The sequence below is a fragment of the Sciurus carolinensis genome, chromosome 2 (assembly GCF_902686445.1).
Source record: "Sciurus carolinensis chromosome 2, mSciCar1.2, whole genome shotgun sequence".
Lineage (NCBI taxonomy): Eukaryota > Metazoa > Chordata > Mammalia > Rodentia > Sciuridae > Sciurus > Sciurus carolinensis.
The window spans coordinates 24859146-24880705 of NC_062214.1; the positions used below are offsets into that span (position 1 = coordinate 24859146).

At 43.1% G+C, this 21560-nt stretch overlaps 1 protein-coding gene across 1 annotated transcript in view; it reads right to left on the minus strand.

The window, feature by feature from the left end:
• The window catches only part of Asxl1 (ASXL transcriptional regulator 1), a 75433-nt gene extending 69505 nt beyond the window's left edge, over positions 1-5928 (minus strand). Inside the window, 1 exon segment of the mRNA XM_047539654.1 lies at positions 5422-5928. Within this exon segment, the coding sequence (XP_047395610.1) occupies positions 5422-5478 (57 nt within the window). The 5' untranslated portion in view covers positions 5479-5928.
• Between the last annotated feature and the right edge of the window lie 15632 nt (positions 5929-21560).

Below are 21560 nucleotides of genomic sequence, written 5' to 3' on the forward strand. Positions count from 1 at the left end.
GTCCAGGCTGGTCTTGAACTTGGGATCCTCCTGTCTGAGCCTCCTAAGTAGCTGGGACTACAGGTGTGTGTCAATGCCCCCAGCTGACACATATATTAACATAGTATGTGAGACTTTAGCAACTCAGATGACTGCTTAATTTGATGCTGTTAATATAGCCAAACTACAAAATAAAAGTCAGAAATCTGTTCAGATTTTCTCTCTGAAGGAAGTTTAATTGGTGCCCATATTTTAAAATGGTGCTCCCTGCCACTCTGTTGTGAAATTCTGGTGTTAACTGGCATAGTAGATTTTTCCATTTAACAACATGATGCTGATTCTGTGTGACTGGTGTAAGCAAACAATGAGAAATGGAATATTCCTATTATGTTGGCATCATCTATATACCTAAATCACTATAGTATTTTCTTAAAGAAAAACTGGCTCTCTTGCTTTAAGAAGCCGTTTTAAAATGTTATTCTTCTAAGTGAGGAAAAAAGGCCATTGCTATCTGTGTACTTCCTGTATCTGTGCAGTTGCTGGGGTGACTCCAACCTACCGTACCTCACAGTCATTAAACCATTATAAGTATGTTCTGTCATCAATAAAATGTAAATCAAGACAATCTAACAGGACTACTGCTGAAGGCATTCTCTATGAATCAACATAAGCCTTTAACACTAACAGCATTCAAGGTTTGGAGAAACAGATGCTAAAATAAAACTACTTCTCACTGTCCCATTCTTAGCCTCTCATTTCAATTTTTATTCTACTAGGATATTATCTCTCACAGTGTCAATTACTACTTCAATTCTGATAAACTCTGTTCCCAAATCTCTACCTCTAGCTCTGACTTCTCCCCAAGCTGCAGATTCAGATTCTATATAGGGCATACACAGCCTTGACTGTCTACTTGTAATTCATCTAATCATAATCCTAATTCCAACTCTTCTTCCTATGTTCTCTACTTTGGTTGGCAACCTTTCAAATTACCTAATTCAAAAAGTAGGTGTCATCCTTCACTTTCCACATTTCCCCCAGGCTCCATAGTTGCCCAACACAACAGTCTCATCACTAATACCCTTCAGTTCAGCCCAGCTTTCTTCAAATCCCTTCTTACTCTGCTGTCCCCCTTCATTCAACAAACACGTGGAATATGTACTCTGTGCCAAGCACAATTCTAGGTATTCACAGTAAACAAGACCAAATCCTTGCTCTGGCAGAACTCACTTGCTATAGCCTGAGGTCAACCCAACAAAGCAAGGCAGTCCTTATCACCTTCCAGCTGTAAAATCCTCCAACAAGCCAGGCATGGTGACACATGCCAATAACAATAATCCCAGGAACTTGGGAGTCTGAGGCAGGAGGATTGCAAATTTTGAGGCCAACCCATAGCAATACCCTATCTCAAAATTTAAAAAGGACTGGGGTGTAGTTCAATGGTAGACTATCCCTGGGCTCAATCCCCACTAAAAAAAGAAATCCTTCAATAGCTCTCTAATCACATAGCAAAGATAACGCTTCAGAGTACACAAACCCACTGGGAAAGCACAGGTTTTAGAACTAGAAGGCCTGGATTCAAATCCTAGTTTTCCAAACTAAAGCAAGTTGCCTATACAACCTAAGCCTCAATTCCCTCACTTTTGAAGGACACTGTATGTTTTCCTCTCAAAGTTCAGAGATAATGTAAGTAAAAGTGCTTATAGTGTCTGGCACAGAGTAGATGCTCACCAGCCTGCCATACAAGGCCCTCACAATTCACTCCCTCCCCATCTCTCTACCTGGCTGCCACACTGACACTATAAACTTTATGTTCTAGTAACTACTCATAGGTCTACCCAATTCCCACACTTCACAAATACATTCACTTTCATATATTCTCTCCCTCTATTTCTTTTCAGCAGCTCCTGTTCAGCAGGTTTTCTGTGATGGGGCTACCTCTTACTTACCCTTCAAAATTCAGCTCACAAAGCATTTTTCTCCAGGAAGACTTCCCTGATCTCTGCCAGAGTTAAATGTCTCTTTTCAGTGTCCTCATGTCTCACAATACATATAATTGTATCAGGGCACTTGAAAGGAGGAACTCATAATAATTATGCCCAAACAACAGGAAGAAATCAGAATATCTGTTTACCATCTACACATCTCTAACATTTATCATGTCTGCAATTCTGTTCATGTTCACCTTCACCATCCCCAAAAGACCAAAAACAACTCAGAAGCAAGCCTCATTCACCTCTGTGTTCCAAAGAACTGAAGTGTCAAGATGGGCAGGGTGACTTGAACAAACCTACAGTAAACTCTGGGACAAGCTGCTAATGTTCACTACCATATCATTTCTTTGATACAAATTAAGTCTAAGCTGAGCTAGCAAATTTTCATAGGGTAAATTTTTTAAGAACCCTGACTGAAAATTTGGCTACCTTTTATTTAAATAGCAGTCAGGAAGAGACTGAGAATTTAAAACAGGAAGCAAAATCTCTAAAGGGAAGTTCCATCAAAAGACACAAAGTATTCACTTTTTTTAAAACTGCATATGCCTCCAGCTTTTAGCATAAGAACAATTTAGCAGTGTTCTATTCCTAGTTTTTCTAGACTCTACATTTTTTAAAAAGAAAGAAAAAAGTATCTCCTCTACTTCAAAGGGAAAAAAAATTGATGCAAGAATGGTCAATCATGAATCAAAGTGAAATACAAAGCATGCAATGAAGAATTTCCCAAAGCCAGGGAGAATCCATTAAAGGTCGTATTCAATTTAGAGGGAAATTCCCTTGGCTATTTCTCCCAAATTGTTCCTAACGAGCATGAGGATTAATACCCATCCAACTACCTAAAATCTGCTCCTTATGTCTAGTAAAGACAATACCATATTGTAAGATATTTGAAAAGTATCTACTCCTCAATAACATAATTAACATCCTCAAAAAATCAATCTCTTGGGGCATACTACTCTACTGAAATCCTCCAGATAGCTCTGCTCTCCTCTACACCAAAACAGTTTTTTAAAGTATTCCCAATATCACTCTAGTCACCAATCTGAGTGAGGTCAAGAGCAATCTGAAAATGTCACCCACCAAGTACACATGATTGCTATTGCAAGCACTTCAAATTCACTTGCCATAATATGTTCAGATGATCTAACCTACTGTCCTACCATTTCAGTTTACTCCTTGTCAGGTAATCTGTTCAGTGCAAGTTCAGAAACTCTCCAGCACGCAGTATGATGACATTTAAAAAAAAAAAAAAAGTGGGGAGGACTCTTAAGAACCCCACACACACACCTATCAGCCATTTTCATTCAGAAACAGAAAATTCTAAAATAAAAAACACATAAAAGATACAAAAAAATTAAGGATGAGATGCAGCTCAGTGGCTTGCCTACTATGCACAAAGGAGCAGGGGGATTACACAACACATTCTCACAAGTCCTTTTTCAAATGTTAAAATGCACCACAAAGTAATTGCTATTGATATTTTTTTACTTTTAATGAAGAGCTATAGAAGAAAATGGAGAGAAACAACTTACTTGGATAATCTAGTTTGAAGGTGACCCAATGACAAAACAGACATAGCAAACTGAACACTGAAGTTCAGACTACACTAAACTTAGGAACAGAATAGTAGCCCCCAAATTCCTAGTCTTTCACCTAGTAAGAACCAGAAGAGTTTGAGACAAGTAGACTTCAGAATTCTGTCAGGACATAAATAACACAGGATTTAAAGGTACTTTCACCTACTTCTAACAAGTAAACTCTGGCAAGCAAATTTCCGTTGGGTGCCCAGAGTCATAAACACCTGCAATACAGGAACTCAGAGAATTTCAATGAACACTCAAGACGACCTCCAGGGGTTCAATGCAGCTCTCTCCTACTTCCCCTTATTCCAGGTGAAGCAACATTGAAGAAATACTGAAATTTCCAAGATCCTGAAAGTTAGCCAACGCTTCCAATTTTTACTGAATCAGAAAATCAAAAAGCCTCAAAATCTTCAAATTTCATGTGCCAAAGCAAAATAAGTAAATTGAAGCCAAAACTTCAACATGCAACCAAACACTATTTCTGTTCCCTGGGCAACAACTGCCCAAGAAGATTATCAGGAACACCACTGAAAATACTCCAGTAGCCCAAACAGCTCCAGTTCTTGTAAATCAATTACTGAGTTTTACAGGCTCCAAGAAATTAAAAAGTGAACTCTAGATTTGTATCAAACCCGAACACGTATTCATCTTTTTTTACACAACACCTGAGGCCAAAACTCACCTCCCAGTAAGAGAAAAAATTAGAAGGTTGAATTTCATTCATCACTAAAAGAGAATTATAGCAATTACATACAATCTGCAGGATGTCAATAAACAAATGCTATCTCCACCATAACCTTGCTCTGACAGTTCTGAGGAAGTAACATCTCTGGGAGAAGTACGACCTGTTACTGTTGTCATCAGCAACAATTCATAAGAACACGTCTCAAAGGATCTTGGCTTTGCGGTGTAAATCCAAAAGGAAACTATTTCACTTACAAGTCCTCTGACGCTTTGAAAACAAAATTCACAACCCCCTTTAACAAGTAGCGCCAGCACTCAAATTACTCTCTCCTTGGCTAAACCCTCAGTGAACAGTTATCTTCAAACAGAGACACTTTGTCTTTGTACAACATACATTCTTTGCAAAGTGTACTCAGTTCTCTGCGAGGCGCCTACCTCCAGTCTATCTTAGGAAGTAACACACTCAAGTCACAGTGTTTCTCAAAATGTAGACGGGGCCACCTGCATTAAAATCACCTAGGAAGCAGGTTAAACCATTGTTTTTCTGGCTCTATCCCAGAATCTTCGACTCAGTAGGTGGTAAGTAGAGCCCCAGGAAGAGCATTTTAACCACCTCCCCAGGTGTACGCCCACAGGGCCCTAAAGTTTGAGAACCACTACTCCGCGTTCAAGCGGAGAGTAAGCACTTGCTTCCCTCCATACACCTGGTTTCAACTGGGAAAGCTCAAAATGCCACTCGCGTCCTTGAAATTGGGGGCGCTTTCCCACCCCGGCATTCAACGCACCACCCCACTACCCACCAAGAAGCGAGGGAGGAGCTTCCGACCCTTCCCGGAAACCTCACTCCCGGGGGTGAATAACCCTAGCTCCCCAGACCCCCCGAGGCTGCCCACGGTGGGGGAGGGGAGGCTGGGGCCCTGCCGCCCGGAGGGGGTGGAGCCGGCTGCCAGCTCGCCCCTCCGCCGGAATTCAGGGGGGGCGTGCAGAAAAAGGCGCCACAGCCATCCCGGCGGGGAACCTCTCCTCACCCAACGCCTTGGGGGGTTGTCCGGGTCCCAAAGCAAGCACAGCCCCGCCCCTCCTGCGGTGGGCAGGGCCTCGCCCCTCCCCCTCCCCGGGTGGGGGTGCGCGCCGAGCCCACCCGGGGCCCCCCACGAGGCCCCACCGGCGGCCCGCCTCACCAGGCGCGCCGCCTCGGCCCACGTGCGCTCCTTCTTCCTCTTCTGTTTGTCCTTCATCCTCCTCCTCCCCGGCGGCGGTGGCTCCACGCGGGACCTCCGGGCGGGGCGGGCTGGGGCGGCGGCGGCGCGGAGCTGGGGCGGCGGCGGCGGCGGGGGGCGCGTGGCGGCGGCGGCGCGCGAGGACTCGGGTGCGGCCGGAGAGGGGGCGGGCGCACGGGGACCGGCTGGCGCGAGACCCGGCGCGAGGGTGGCGGGGGGAGGGGCGGCGGCGGTTCCACGCGCCCGCGCTGCGTCAGTCGCCCACGGCGGCGGCGGCGGCCCCGCGATCGCTAAGGAATGCGGCGGCTCCGCATAACCACGGGGTCAGAGGTCACGGTTCTGGCCTCCGCTTTCGCGTTCTGCTGAGGGACGGAGACAGAACTGATGGGGCGGGATGGCGAGACACGGTTTCCCTTTCGGCGCCTGGGTGCGTGCGTGTCCACCGTGGGTGTGTGTGTGAGTGTGTGTGAAGAGTGAGGAGGGGGAGTGTGGGTTTTTTTTTTTTTTTTTTTTTTTTTTTGAACAAAAACAAACTGAAAGGGCAGCTGGGAATCGTAGTCCCGGCTGCCTCTCCGGCCTCCCCCGCTCCGGAAGAATATGGCTGCTTGAAGCACTTGGACCACACTTCCCAGCATGCTCTGCGGCCATCTTTTTCGCCCTCCCCTTCCCATCCTCCGCTTCGCGCAAAGCTTGGTAAGGAAGGGGGCTGGCCGTAGTTCGGGAAAAGGGATTGGCCGAAGTCTCGCGAGATGCGCGAACTGACTAGCCTGAGGGATTCTGGGAGGCGTTGCTGGGAAGGGGCGGTGGCTGGGCTCTCTGCCGCTCTTAACCCGTGCGTTACTTCTTGCCGCCGCGGGTTGGAAGAGGGTGGGGATTGGTAATTAGTAGCTCAACTCCCAGGTCCCACTTTATACCGCCTTAAGCGGTTCTCACCTACATTTCTGGTAGGTGACAAGAGGCAGGACTTTCCCTTTTGGTCCTCCCCCACATGACTCACTGTCGCATAATAAGAAAAAAAAAAAAAAAACCGGTACCAGTAAAACGGTTATTCCACGATTGAGGGAACTAGACACGTTCCTCATTTCCTCCTGTACTTTCATGCCACTGTGTATTTGCAAAGGCTGCACCTGCAGACTAGAGCATTCTTACCACTTCGTGAACTTGTTGATAGAATAATAGGTAGAGAACTTGGACTTTAAGGCCATACTTAAAATAATGCACCTGTGCACCTGAGGGTTTTGGGGTTTGTGGGTTTTCTGTTATTTTTCTTCCATGAAGGGAATGGAACCCCGAGCCTCGCATGTTCTAGACAAGTGACCTCAGCGTAGTTTTAGAGGCAGTATCCTAGACAGAACTCAGGTTTGGGAGTCAAATGGACCTAGATTGAAATCCTGACAGGGTCACTCCCCGGCTGTCTGCTCAATCTCTCTGAGCTTCAGTTTTCTGATCTACTTGTCTAATATGTCAGCATTTGGGGGTCTAAAATTACATAAAACATCTAGCAGTTTGGAATAGAGTGTGAAGGAGGATCTTGACTTTATTAGGTTCGTATAATTTGGCTCCTAGCCCAGAGCAAATGTTTAATAAATGATAGTTTATTATATTTTTGTAGATGGACACAATACCTTATTTTTATGTGGTGATGAGGATCCAACCCAGTGCTTCACGCATGCTAAGCAAGCCCTCTACCACTAAGCCACAATCACAACCCAATAGTTATTTTTTAAATTTTTTTAATTGTAGATGGGCACGATATAGCTTTATTAATCTTTTTATGTGGTGCTGAGGCTTGAACCCAGGGCCTCTGGAGTGCTAGGCAAGCACTCACTCTACCACTGAGCCACAGACCCAACCCCCTGATAGTTGTTATCCAGCTGACAATGTGCAATACTTAGCCTAACTCCTTGCACCTTGGTTGCAGAGAATTAAATGAAATGAGGTTTGGAGTACCCCAGCACAAAAAGGTTTTCTATGCATGTTTGTTGAATAAATGTTTGGAAATATTTCTAGAATCAGGCCTGAATTGGATCCATGGTCTGCTTTTTTAAACTATTAAAAAAAAAAAAAAAAAGGCATTGTTAGTGACCACATTGTTAGGTTTTCTTTGGCAAGGAAACACAGCCTGCACTCCCTGGTGTTAGCACAGAAAGAGAAAGCCAGTACTGAAAGACAACCATTTACCTGCAGCCCAACCCCTCACACAAAGGGGGCTTAGTGATTCTACTTCTAATACTGATCACGAAAGACTTTCACATCCAGCGAACAAAATCCTGCAAAGTGAATAGACTATAGAAGGTGAAATGACACACTTTTAAATCTCTACCCTTCTAATTTCAACTCAACATGGAAAGGAGAAATAACCCTTCCCCCCCCCAAAAAAAAAAAAATGTTTTGTTTTTTTCTGAGATGGAGACTTGCTATTGCGTCCCAGGCTGACCTCAAACTCTAGATCCTCCTACTTCAGCCTCCCAGGTAGCTAGGATTACTGGTGTGCAGCCACTGCACCTCTGGCTCTGTCTTGAATTTTTTTTTTTTTAATATATATTTTGGTTGTGAATGGACCTTTATTTTTTGTGTGGTGTTGAGAATCAAACCCACTGCCTCACCATGCGTAAGGCAAGAGCTTCTACCTCTGAGCTACAGCCCTAGCCCCCTGACTTGAATTTTTTACAATTTTTTTTATTAACTTTTTTTTTTCAATCCACAACTGACACAGTAACCTTTGAGAAGACATCTAGTTTGTTGCAAATGACTTGAGTAGCTTCACCTCTTTTGGGCTCCCCCTGCAAGGAGTAGAGAATATTCACCAGACTATGCGGTAAGCAGAATACTATTTTCCCTGCACACCCCAAACTGACCAAGCTGTGGTCCCTAAAACTAGTGAACATGTTTAATTCATGTTCAATGGCAAGAGAGACTTTGTAGATGGAATTCAGGACCTTAAAAACAAGGAGATTTTTCATGGATTTTCTGGGCAGGCACAGTATAATCAAATGGACCTTAAAACCAGAAGAGGAAAGCAAAGATATTTTGGAGAGATGAAGCCAAGAATTAGACTAAAGTTTGAGAGGAAGGGCTGGGGTTGTGTCTCAGTGGTAATGCATCCACCCAGCACGAGTGAGGCACTGGGTTCGACCCTCAGCACCACATAAGAATAAATAAAAAATGAAGGAATCAATTCCATCCACATCTAAAATATAAAAAAATAAAGTTTGAGAGGAATTCAACTCACTGTTGCTGGCTTTGAAGGTAGCTCTAAGTCAGGAAAGTAAGCAGCCTCTAGAAGCTAAGAAGCAGCCCTACCAACAACCAGCAAGGAATGAAGGACCTCAGTCATAGGTACAACCTCATGGAACTGAACTCTGACAACCTGAATAAGCCTGGAAGCAGAGTCTCCCGAAAGGACTATCTATACACACTTCATTTCAGCCTTAGACTTGAAGCAGAGAACCAGTTGAACCTTGCTACATCAGACTTCTGGCTCACAGGAAGTGGGCATAAATGAATGTTGTTTTAAGCCACCAAATCTGTGGTAACTTCTTATAGCTACAAAAGAAGCTAACACAGGCATTGTGGAAACTCCTTCATTTCTTTTAGCAAATACTGCCTGGCTCTCACAGTTGGGTCAGGCCATGGGGGAATAGAGATGTGAATATTTCAAGGTCTGTGCCCTTGCGAAATCAAATAGAAACTAACAACACCATCATAATTAAACATGAAAAGAATATGTTCAGAGGACAGTACAAGATATGTGTTGAAAAGTTGTCTTTAGTCATTAAAACGTAAGTAGTTATGATTTTTTTTTTTTAAGTTAATGAGACTCATGAGTTTATTTTCTTGCCAGAAGGACCAAACACACATTTTTGGTGTGTGTTTTCCCTTTTTTGTCACAGTGCTTTTAATACAGATTGATTATCTTCAGAAGTCAACACAGGTGCCATGGGCAGTGTAAGATAAACAGGACTGACATTCATCCCTGCCCAGTTTGGGGATGAGTCACTATTTTCAGACTTACAAGCAAAGCATACACATTCAGGAATCTGAGTAACAAACACACCACCAGCAGACACTGAGGAATCCCCAAAAGGACACTATGAGACAGTGTGTTACCACTGGCTGTGGAATGTGGCAGGCCTGGGTTTGAACATCTGTGCTGTCTTTTTCTAGCTGTGTATGGTTTTGAGCAAGTTATGAAGACTCTCACTGATTCAATACTATCATTTGGGCAGTAGGGTATATAGTAGGTTCAAAGAATGAGCCAAGAGACTCCCGGCTACTTGGGAGGCTGAGACAGGAGAATCCCTTGAACTCAGGAGTTTAAGACTAAGGCAACATAGCAAAACTCTCTTAAGGAAAATAATAAAAAAATAAATGAGATTGCCAGGCACTGTGGCACATACTCCCAGCAACTTGGGAGGCTGAGGCAGGAGGATCACAGTTTGAGGCCCACCTCAGCAACTTAGCAAGACCCTGTAACAATAAAAATAGAAAGAGGACTGGAAATGTAGCTTGGTAGTAAAGCAACTCTGGGTTCAAGTCCCAGTACCAAATAAATAAATAAATGATACCACATTTGCTCAATTTCCAAGAAGATGATCAGCAAATGTGTAGTTCCTCTAGTCCCTCCCACATTTCTTTCTGACCTTTGATTTATGACCATGCTCATGCTAGCATCTGCTTGGGTTCATCATCCTATTCCCAAAGTTGGACTTTGGCACATCGTAAACATCCAGACTGTTGAATGAATGGCCCTATCTCATTTCAGAAAATCCAGAAGGAATATTTTCCCATTGAATGAGCCCTTGACAGCATGTAGAATCTGATCAGGCAGAATTGGGAAAGAATATGATAGGATTTCACCCAAACAGATCTATACAACTTGTAAAAATGACCAGAGGTAGTTACTTTATGACCTCATTATTCTTGTTAAGTCACAGAATCTGCCCATGTGACAGGTGGCCCTAACTCAGCTCACCTACCATTCACCATCATTTAAATTCTGCTTTTTTGCCAGTGTGGTGGCACGTGCCTGTAATTCCAACAACTCAGGAGGCTGAGGCAGGAGGATTGCAGGTTCAAAGCCAACCTCACCAAGTTAGAGAGGCCCTAAGCAACTTGTGAGACCCTATCCCAAAATAAAAAGGACTGGGGATATAGCTCAGTAGTTAAGTGCCCCTGGGTTCAATCCCCAGTACCAAAAAATAAATACAATTCTGCTGTTTTTCAGTCTCCCAGGTCAACAAAATGTTAATAGTGGTTATCTTTGTTTTGTAAGACTATGGGTGATTTTAGGTTTTTTTCCCTCCAAAGTACTACATTTTTTAAAATTAAAAACAATTTTTTTTTTCATTTTAGTTACAAAGCATTTAAATTAAGGTAGCAGATATGAGTAATATTTTTTCTTTACATTTATCTCTATTCAAATCTAGAATGAGTATATTGTACTTTTTATGATGGAAAAATAAAATTTTCAATGCAATGTAGGTCGACAGTGGGACAACATCTTTAATAATGAATTCCTCCTTTCAGCCAGGCACAGTGGACTCCACTGTAATCTCAGCTCTCAGGAAGCTGATGAAGGAGGATCACAAATTCAAGACTAGCCTCAGCAACTTAGCAAGACCCTGTCTCAAAAAGGACTGGGGGTGTTACCTAGTGGTACAGCACTTGCCAAGCATGCTCAAGGCCCTGGGTTCAATTCTTGCATAGTAAAATAATAATAATAATATAATTTAAAAGTAAATTCCTCCTTTCATTTTGCTTAAAAAGATTTTGTTGGACCCCTTAGAATGGCCTGAAATGAGCTGATGAGCTAGTCCTTACCACAAATCAAGGTAAATGACAGCTCCCTGCCTGATACTTTAAGGTTTTCAGGTAGAAACTTCATGACTTCACTGAGGACCCATCCCAATGTTTAAGCTCTTAATCCCAGAGAGATGTACTAAAACCTACCACAGATCCTTCCAGTCTCAATTTAAGTCATTTCCTCTATTCTTCCCCCCGAAGAAGGAAAAGAACCTTTAAAGTGCTTTTAGCAACAGTGGCGGCGCTGAGGGAATGAGATGGGTGAATTCTTTCACTTCCGGTTTTCATAATTGAAGCATTAACTTACACCCCACCCCAAATGGCTTTTCTCCCGCCTCTTCTTTAATGATTGATAGTGTCTAAATGTGAAGCTGAGGGCTGGAGAAATGGCTTCTCACAGACCTTCACTCTCCAATATCACAACCACCTTGTGAGGTGAGTGAGTTAACAGGGAGCACCAGCAAAGCCAAGGAACGGTTCCAAGGTCACATAATTAGTGGTTGCCTCAGTCAACATTTAAATCCAAAGCCCCTCATTCCAGATTCTTTTTGAGGCCCTGTGGTAGCCACCCTCCAAAATGGTTCCCCGCTTCTAGCATTCATGTCCCTTTTAGTCCCCTTCCACTCTGAACAGTGCCGAACTGTGTAACCAGTAGGTTAGCGTGGAAGTGACCGTGTGTGGCTTCTGGGGCTAGGGCAGAAAAGATATTGCTGCTCTGCCTTGTTCTTGGGGTCACACCCTCTGAGGGAAGCCAGCCACCATGTGACGAGGACACTCAAGCAGCCTCATGGAGAGCTCCATTCGACTTAGGTCCCAGACAAGGTAAATGACTTGAGCCTTGGCCAGCAGTACTGACTGCAACCTCATGAAAGACGCTGAGCCACAATCACCCAAACAAGCTGGATTCTAAACCCACAGAAGCTGAGATAATACATTGCTTTCAAACTCACTGAGTTTTGAGGTAACTGGTTACATACCACCTCATAACTAATAAGGACATACATAGTACCTCCCCTTCTCAGTGATTATCTTGTGTGAAATCTTTTAAAAATAATGGACCTTCTTTCAAAAAAAAAAAAAAAATCACAAAACTACTTAAACCAGTTTATGCAAAATTCTGTACAGTGGTCCAGGGTGTTCCCAGCCCCTCTGAAGCACATTTGTAGTAAAAAATAACAGTAGTTGCAATGCTCCCTTTTTCTCTGAGACCCAGAGAAATAAAACCACTTTTTCACTACTGGGGGTGGTGAAAGGGTACTTGCCCAGCATGCACAAGTCCCTGGGTTCCATCCCCAGTACCTCAAAAAGTAAATAAAACCACTTGTCCCTTTCTGGAGCTACCTAAACTACAGAGCCACGTTTCTGACCCAACTAACTGCTTACCCTCACACTCTGCCACCTTGCAACCTTGCCTCTTTGGAGCCCAAGGACAGAACTACTGTTCTGTGTTAAGAATTCTCACCCTTCCTTTTTCTTCTATATTCTACACTTCAATCTTACAGGTAGCATTTCTCCAGCCCCATTTTAATTGCCATTCCGAAGGTAACCATTGTGTGTTAGTTCCCACCAAAGAAAAATGTCAAAGGCACCAACTCTGAGGACCCCTGGTCTAATGAGATGATAAAGATGATAAAGTAAAACTGTCCACATGATTAAGACCTCTAATCATAAGTCCTTTTGGACAAGGAAGCAGCAACAAACACTGAAGTAGATTCACCAGGAGGCGATACTTTAACTGGGTCTTGAGAGCCCCAAGGAAAGATGAGCAGCTCAGGGAATTCTGGGTAGAAGCAATACAGAGTGTGATGGGTAGTTTTTACATGTGTGAAAGTGCAGGTGTTCTCAGGTGGGTGAGGCCAACAATCCTGTGGGGCAGAAGCAGAAGATAAAACCAGATTTGTGGGCTCGGTGGGTCTCAAGCCAAGAAATCTTGACTACCTTCTGCAATAACTCAAGAGCTCCAACTTGTTGGCTTTTACCCAACTCTGTGGCCCCAGACACAGCAGCCCAGGGCCTGATACAGAACAGGTGTTCATCAGCATTTGCTAAATGGATTCATTCAAGTAGGACTGGTCTGCAGTGGGGGAGGGTAAGCAAGATGAGATTTCAGGGTCACCCGTGATGCCTCCTGGAATGTCATTTCTTCAGCAAGGTTTTCTCTGATATCCTATGCCCACTAAGCCCTTCACATTCCAATTCAGAATATAATGCATGAGGAGAAACAATTCACTCTTGACACTGATGATGAATTTAGTGTCCACCCAAAGTAGACTGTCAGCCAGCTGAGGTCAGAGACTGCTGGTTTAGTTGCTGTCCTGCCTCCGTCCTTGTAGCAGAGGGACTTCTCTATCTTAGAAAACAGCAGAAAAATAGCATGGAACACCTTCTTTCATTGGCACCAATAACCTCCTACTGGGATCTGAGCCCTGTGCTGAGCCCTGGGGACTTTCAGCCCAATTAGACACAATTCCTGCATTACATGGATGGATTACAAGTAATGGCAAGCCGATGCAGTAGAGCCCTTACAGAGAAAAGCCTGCAGTGCTTTACAGCAGAGAGAATGTCTCCAGACTGACATTAGCTAGGGGATATATTATTTCCCTATTATTATTATAGTTATAACTATAACTTAATGGTTATACTAACTTAAGAACAAAATAAATGCTCAAGAATTACTAACTTTCTTGCTGGGCAGTGGCACGCCCTTGTAGTCCCATTAGCTCAGGAGGCAGAAGCAGGAGGATGGCAAGTTCAAAGCCATCCTCAGCAACTCAGCGAGGCCCTAAGCAACTCAGTGAGACCCTGTCTCTAAATAAAATATTAAAAAGGATTGGGGATGTGGCTCAGTGGTTAAGTGCCCCTGGGTTCAATCCCTAGTACCAATTTTTTTTTAATTAATCACTTTCTTTTGTACTACTAATAATTTTGTTGATTCAGAAAATCTATTAAAAATTATACCATCTGGAAATAAAGTTAACAAAATATGCAGGTCTTATATGAAGAAAACTATAAAACTCTACCAAGGAGCATAAAGTTCTATACCAATGGAAAGAGAGCTTGCCTTAGATGGGGAGATCCTATAGCATGTGAATATTAATGATCTCAAAATTTGCCTAGCAAGTTAATATCATCCTAATGAAGATTGCACTGAGATTCTATTGCCAATATGATTGTAAAAAACTGGAGAAACAGATGCATCATTTTCATAACAAAAAGACTAACATTTACAGACCACTTACCATGTGCCAGGTCCCTCTGAGGACTTGCTATGCCACATCTCATCTTCACAAACACACCGTGAGATAAATAGTATTAGTAACATTGTGCAGATAAGGAAGCAGAGGTTCCAAGAGAGAACTAACTTGCTCAAGGTCCCACAGTAAGTGGACAAACTGGGATTAAAGCTCAGACTGGCTGATCCCAAGCTCTGTGAATTTACACTTTGCTCTACTGCTAGGAGAAGTTACTTCTTCTACTGGAGAAGTTTGAAGATCAGTGAGCTGGGGTTCCACCAAATATGAAAGTGCTCTAGATAGCTACAAAGACTAAAACACTGTGATTTTGACAAAGAACAGACAGACCTATTAAACTGAACACAATACAGAGATAGAGCCAGGTGGTGTAGAGGAACTGGTATAAAGTGTCACCTGTCATTCCAAGTGACATTTCAAACTAGTAGAGAAAAGGTGAAAGTCAGCAAAACAGGACTAATCATAGATCAGCCATTTGGAAAAAAATTAAACTGGAACTCCACCTCCTTCATTAACTCTAAATCCACCTAGATTAAAGATTTACATGTGATAAAAGAAACAATAAAGTGTTGGAAGAAAAAAGTGAACTTTTTTTTTAAATGTTTTAAGTTGTTGATGGGTCTTTATTTTATTTATTTATTTATTTATATGTGGTGCTGAGAATCGAACCCAGTGTCTCACACATGCCAGGCAAGCGCTCTACCACTGAGCCACAACCCCAGCCCCAAAAGTGAACGTTTTTATAATCATGGAATCTGAAGTCTTCCTAAGCATGATATGAAAAGTTTTTAAAAAATCAAGTAGCTGGGTGTGGTGGCTCATGCCTGTAATCCAGTGACTGGCGAGGCTAAGGCAGGAGGATCATTAGTTCAAAGTCAACCTCCTCAACTTAAAGAGACCCTGTCTCGAAAATGAAAAAGGAGGACTGAGGATATAGCTCAGTTGGAAGAGTGCTTGACTTGCATGCACAAGGCCCTGGGTTTAATCCCCAACACCACAAATAAACAAAACAAAAAAAGAAAAGAAAAGAAAAAGGAGCCAGGTGTGGTGATGCATACCTGTAATCCCAGCAACTTGGGAGGCTGAAGCAGGAGGATCACAGATGCATAGCCAGCCTTGGCAATTAGTGAGATCCTAAGCAACTTTGACTCTTATTTTAAAATAAAAAATAAAATGGCTCAGTTGTTAAATGCCTTGGGGTTCAATCCCTGGTACCAAAAGTTAAATGGTTGAGGATGTAGGTCGGTAGTAGAGTGCCCCTGGGTTCAACCACACACACACATGCAAAATCAGTAAATCAATAAATTTGTCTATGTAAAATTAAAATTCTCATAGGCAACAATATGCCATACATAATATTAAAGATAGACAATAAAAGGAGGGGAAATATTTGCCACAAATAACAAAGGGTTAAGTTTCTTAATAAATGCCCTGGGTTCAATCCCCAGCACCACCAAAAAAAAAAAAAAAAGGAAGAAACACCTCAAAGGGTCAAAAGAAGAGATACAAATAGAAATAAGCACTTGAAAAGACCCTCATTAGTAAGCTTGGAACTACAGATTAAAACAAAGTTCATACACCATTTTTCAATAGATGAGACTGGTGAAGGATAAAATGATTGGCAGAATTTAGTTTCAGCAGGGATACAGGGAAATGGGCACCATTTACACACTGTTCTTGAGTGTGCAAATTCATAGAGTTGTTTTAGAAGGTAGTTGGGCAATATGTAAAAGAATTATTCTTGCTCTGGTTATTGGGATTTGAACACAGATCTGACTGACACAAGAAAATTATAATGGGAAACTCTTTGATGTAATAAATCACTTAGAGATTTATCCCAGGGAAGAAATTAAACAAATGAATAATTATCTTCTATCCAAGGTTGCTAAAACATAATTGTATAAAATAGTAAAAATCGGGGTGGGAGGGGTGGGGGGGAAGGGAAAAAAAAAATAGTAAAAATCCAGAAATGGCCTCAATGACTATCAAGAGTGTTAAATAATTTCTGATACAATACAATAGAATATTAGACAACCATTAATAATATAAATCTCTATATATTAAGTAGATATAGCTTAGTAGGATCATACTAAGCATGATCCTACTCCTATCACTGATCTATGCCCCCTATGTGTTATGAAGGTTGAATTAAAAGGGTATGCACAGAGATCCCTAAAAAATTGTCACCAACTCTGGGAAGTGGAATTTCAAGTGATTTGTAATTACTTCTGCATTATTTGAATTTTTACCATTGAAATATATAATTTTATAAGAAGAATAGTCAATAAAGCTCACTGTGTTGTTTTTTATTTTTGTTTTGTTTTTTGGTACCAGGGATAGAACTCAGGGGCATTTGACCACTGAGCAACATCCCGAGCCCTTTTTTGTATTTTATTTAGAGACAGGGTCTCACTGAGTTGCTTAGTGCCTCATTTTTGCTGAGGCTGGCTTTGAATTTGCAATTCTCCTGCCTTGGTCTCCAGAGCACAGGGCCTTGCATTGTTATTTTAAAATAGCATTTTAACCTATAAACGCCTACCCTATAGCATAGAAATTCTATAGTATCACATTTTTACCTACCTAATACAAGCAAGGATATTATTCATTATTTTACAAGTGAGACAACCCAAGACTTAGAAAGATTAAAAAACTTACTCTGGATTTATCAGTATTGGTTTTTGGTTATTTGAAGGGGGTGTTGTTTTGTTTTGGTACTGGGGACTGAATCTAGGGGCATTTTACCACTGAGCTACATCCCCAGTTCTTAGACAGGGTCTCACTAAGTTGCTGAGACTGGCTCTAAACTTGGAATTCTCCTACCTCAGCCTCTTGAATCACTGGGATTATGGGCATGTGCTACTATACCCAGCTGGATGAATCAGGATTTGGACACAGGTTCTTTCCATAATGCTGCACTGCTACTAATAATATCACTATTAATATTGAATAATACCTACCTCCTATTATGTGCCTAGTTAGTGTCAGGCACTTGATGGCTGTTTTTAATCCTGCAACTCTGCAGGATTGATATTAACTTGCCCACACATGCATAGGAGCTTGCTGCAGCTAGTTAAACTCTCACCCAGATTTATCTGGCTCCCAAACCTCCTGATGACCTGGTAGCATCCTCTCTTCACCTTGAGACATTTTCCCTCAACTCTGCTCCTCTACATTCCTACAGCTCTTTGTTCTGATTACAGTGCTTACACATAGATTATGCCTTCAACCATAATGCAGATGTTTACTTTTATTGTATCATATTTAAATAAGAATGTTGTGAAGTCTTAGTTTATCTCCCAACTTTATCACCCACCTCAGAAGCCTTTCATGATCTCCTCTGGCAAAATAAAATCAAGTAGCCAGACACCTGCGCCGTCTAGCCCTCCTGAGCCTGGCCGTGAGAATCTTGGGACCCTCCTTATGCCCTCCTGGCCACACTCTTCCTGCACTGTGCAGCTCAGCAGCCCTACACTCAGCAGAATGCCTGGTGCAAAAGAGCATCCATAAAAGGAGGAGAAATGACAACTCTACACCGCAAGAGTTAAAAATGTCAACCAGGCAACAGGAAAGGGTCTTGGAGGTCAAGTGCAATTTAATTGAGCCAAGATGAGGTAGAGCTTAAGGGAAGACAACAGGCCAGCATGGTCACCTTGAGACCTACCTCTGTGCAGTGCCATTCAGCTTCATATAAAACCTTCACATAAAAATCCTAACTGCTACCACCTATGGGGAGCGCACCAGGTGCCAGTCATACTTTTCTCACAGGTTCTTTTTTACGTATGTCCTGTGTAGTTTTGGGTGGTGCTCGGGATAGAACCTAAGGGCTTTCGCGTGCACTGAACTACACCTCCAGCCCCTATGTATCTTCTGTGTAATATGACTGCCATACATATTGTTTACTTTCTTTCTCTGGTAGTTCCACCCAAGCTCCAGGAGGGCAAGGGTTTCTAAATCCGTCGTGTTCAGAACAGCACCTTGCACACAGTAGGTGCTAAATAGGTCTCTGACAAAGTCTAGTACTCCCATGCTTAGCATGCAGTATGTTTCATGTGTTCTTTTTCCCATTTAAAAAATATAATCTGTAAAAAGTTTTTTTTAGGAAAAAAGTTATAATAAACTAGGTGGTCATGGTGACCCATGCCTATAATCCCAGCAAATCAGGAGACTGAAGGAGAAAGCTTGTAAATTGGGGGCCAGCCTGGATAACTTAGCAAGAATAAAAAATAGAAAAGGCTGGGATGCAGCTCAGAGGTAGAGTGCTCCGGGTTCAATTCCCAGTACCACAAAAAGGCGAGGAATGGGAATATAGCTCAGTGGTAAAGCATCCCCAGGTTCAAACCCCAGAACCACAAACGATAACAGTAAACTGGACTTGTGGCTCTGTAGTCCTGCTACTTGGGAGGCTGAGAAAAGAGGAGATCACTTGAGCCCAGGCATTTGGGGCCAGCCAAGAGCAACACGGCAAGAACCTGCCTAAAAAAATTTCAATAAAATAAATAAATAAATAAATAGGTCGCTAAATTCTTCACAGAGCCCCAGGAGAATGATTTTTACCCCCACTTTACAGAATGTAATTTGAGACTGGAAAGACAGGTGATTTTTCCCAACACCTGTCAACCTGCAACAAAAGGTACAGTCATGACTAAAAATAGGTCAGTGGTCTCTTCATTGCCTTTGCAACTGCTTGGATTCGGAAATAGCCACCCTGGCCCTGAAGCGGAGCTGGTGCCTGCCCGCAGCACTCCTTAATTGATGATGAGCATGCCACCGCTCCAGTTACCAACCCTGAGCCCCCACCACATGGCAGGTGCCATACCCAGCACTGTGCACGTTTTGACTCACAGCAACAGGATGCATTTGCTATGATCTGTTTTTGACCGTTGAGGGATCTGAGGCCCCAGGGAGGTTAAACGTTTCCCAAGTGGCAAAGCTAGCAAATGGTGGGTTTAGAATTCACAGCCCAGCAGTCTGGGTTGAGGCCCCACGCCCGTCATCATCGCCATGCCACCTTACTCACACGGTAGCTGTCCTGTTCTAGAATGGCAAGCCAAGGGTCAGAGCAATAGGAGGATGACATTTTTGGAACATGTCTACTGCTTGGCCTGTTCCACTCGCTCTTGGGTTTTTTATTCATGTTATTCTCTTAAAACCACACCATCAGAGCTGGGTGCAGTGGGCACACCTTAATCCCAGCAGCTTGGGAGGCTAAGGCAGGAGGATTGCAAGTTCAAAACCAGCCTCAGCAAATCAGTGAGGCCCTAAGCAACTTAGTAAGACCCTGTCTCAAAATAAAAAATGAAAAGGACTGGAGATGTGGCTCAGCGGTTAAGCTCCCCTGGGTTCATCCCCAGTACTGGGGCAGGGGGAACCTTACCATCACTTGTGAAGTTACACATGAGAAAACAAGGTTTCTGAGACCGCCCAAAATAGCCAGAAGTAGAAGAGACTGAAAGAGTAGCAGTTGCCTAGTGCTCCAGGCTTGAGAGGAAGTGGGGGAGTGGCTGCTAATGGCTGCTTTTTAGTTTGATGAAAATATTTAAATTGGTGGTGGTTATAGTTACAAAACTGTGAATAGACTCCAAAACACTGGAATGAACACTATAAATGGGTGCATTGTATAAGTAAGTTGTATCTCAATAAAGCTATGTGGGGTTCGTTTTTGTTTTGTGATTACTGGAGACTGACCCCTGGGCCTCACCCATGCTAGGTAAGTGCTATACCACTCAGCCACACCCCAAGCCTGGTTTTTATTTGTTTTGTTTTGTTTTTGTTTTCAAGGGGAGGCCACATGGAAGGAAGTGGCAGAAATGGAATTTCAATAAGCTTCAAATCAAAAGTCTTAGAACCATTGTTTCCTTTTTTCTCTCACCTCTCACCTCTGACTACCAGCAAACAAAATACCTCTCTCCCCCACATCCTGGTCCAAGTCACCCTCTTGCAACTGAACTAGGGCACTTCTGGTTCCCACCTTGCTCCCCATGGTCTGTCTCCACAGACCAGCCAGAGGATCCGTGTAAAGACTCCTGCCAGATCATTTCCCTCTTCTGCTCAACATTCTCCAGTGGCTGAAAAATACAGTTTCCCGACAGTTCGGCTTTGGCCCGTTCCAGGCTCGCCACCCACACAGCCCTTGGTTGCCCCTGCTCTCCCGCCTCAGGCCTTCGCACCTCCTCCAGGCACTAGATGTTGGCAGGGCTTGCTCCCTCATGTCACTCAGGTCTCTGCTCCGGATATGCCCTCCCTGACCTCCCAGGCTAGCCTAGCCCCTCCCCAGCATGGCACTCTCTAACCCCTGACCTGACTTGTTTTTCTCTAGAGCACTCTGACCACCTGGCACAGCACATAGGACTTTGTTAATGATCTGACTCCACCACTAGATGTGACATCCCTTGGAGCAGGGCTTCTCCTGTTTCCCTAGGACCTATAACAATGAACACTATGCAGTAGATGCTCAAAAAATGAATACATGTACCACGTGCTTGTATTCCCAGTAACTTGGGAGGCTGAGGCAGGAGGTTCACAAGTTCAAGGCCAGTCTCAGCAACATTGCAAAGCCCTAAGCAACTTAGACCATGTCTCAACATAAAAAATAAAAAAGGGCTGGGGGTACAGTTCATTGGTAGAGCACCCCTGGGTTCAATCCCTAGTATTAAAAAAAAAAAAAAAAAAAAAAAAAAGACACATGAATCTGATGCCAAAACCTGGTTTCTCTTACTGCGCTGGGATAATCTAGCAAAAGGTTGATCACTGCATTTAACATGGACTTTATCAAAATCTGGGTCCCCTCTGTTATATCGGTGCCACTGCTCACCTTGAATCCTCTAATTTGTGAATGGTGATAATTCTTATCAGAACAGGAGCTTGGGAAAGGCAGGGTCCCTGATGTAGCCCATGACACGTATGAACAGCAGCATATGGAAATCTTTTGTTTGCCTAGACAAGGAAGATACATTTCAGAACCAATAGAAGACATTTAATTTCTCTGCTCCCCAAAGCAGCAAAGCGACCACCTTCCAGCCCACTGCCCTGAACACGTCTGGGCCT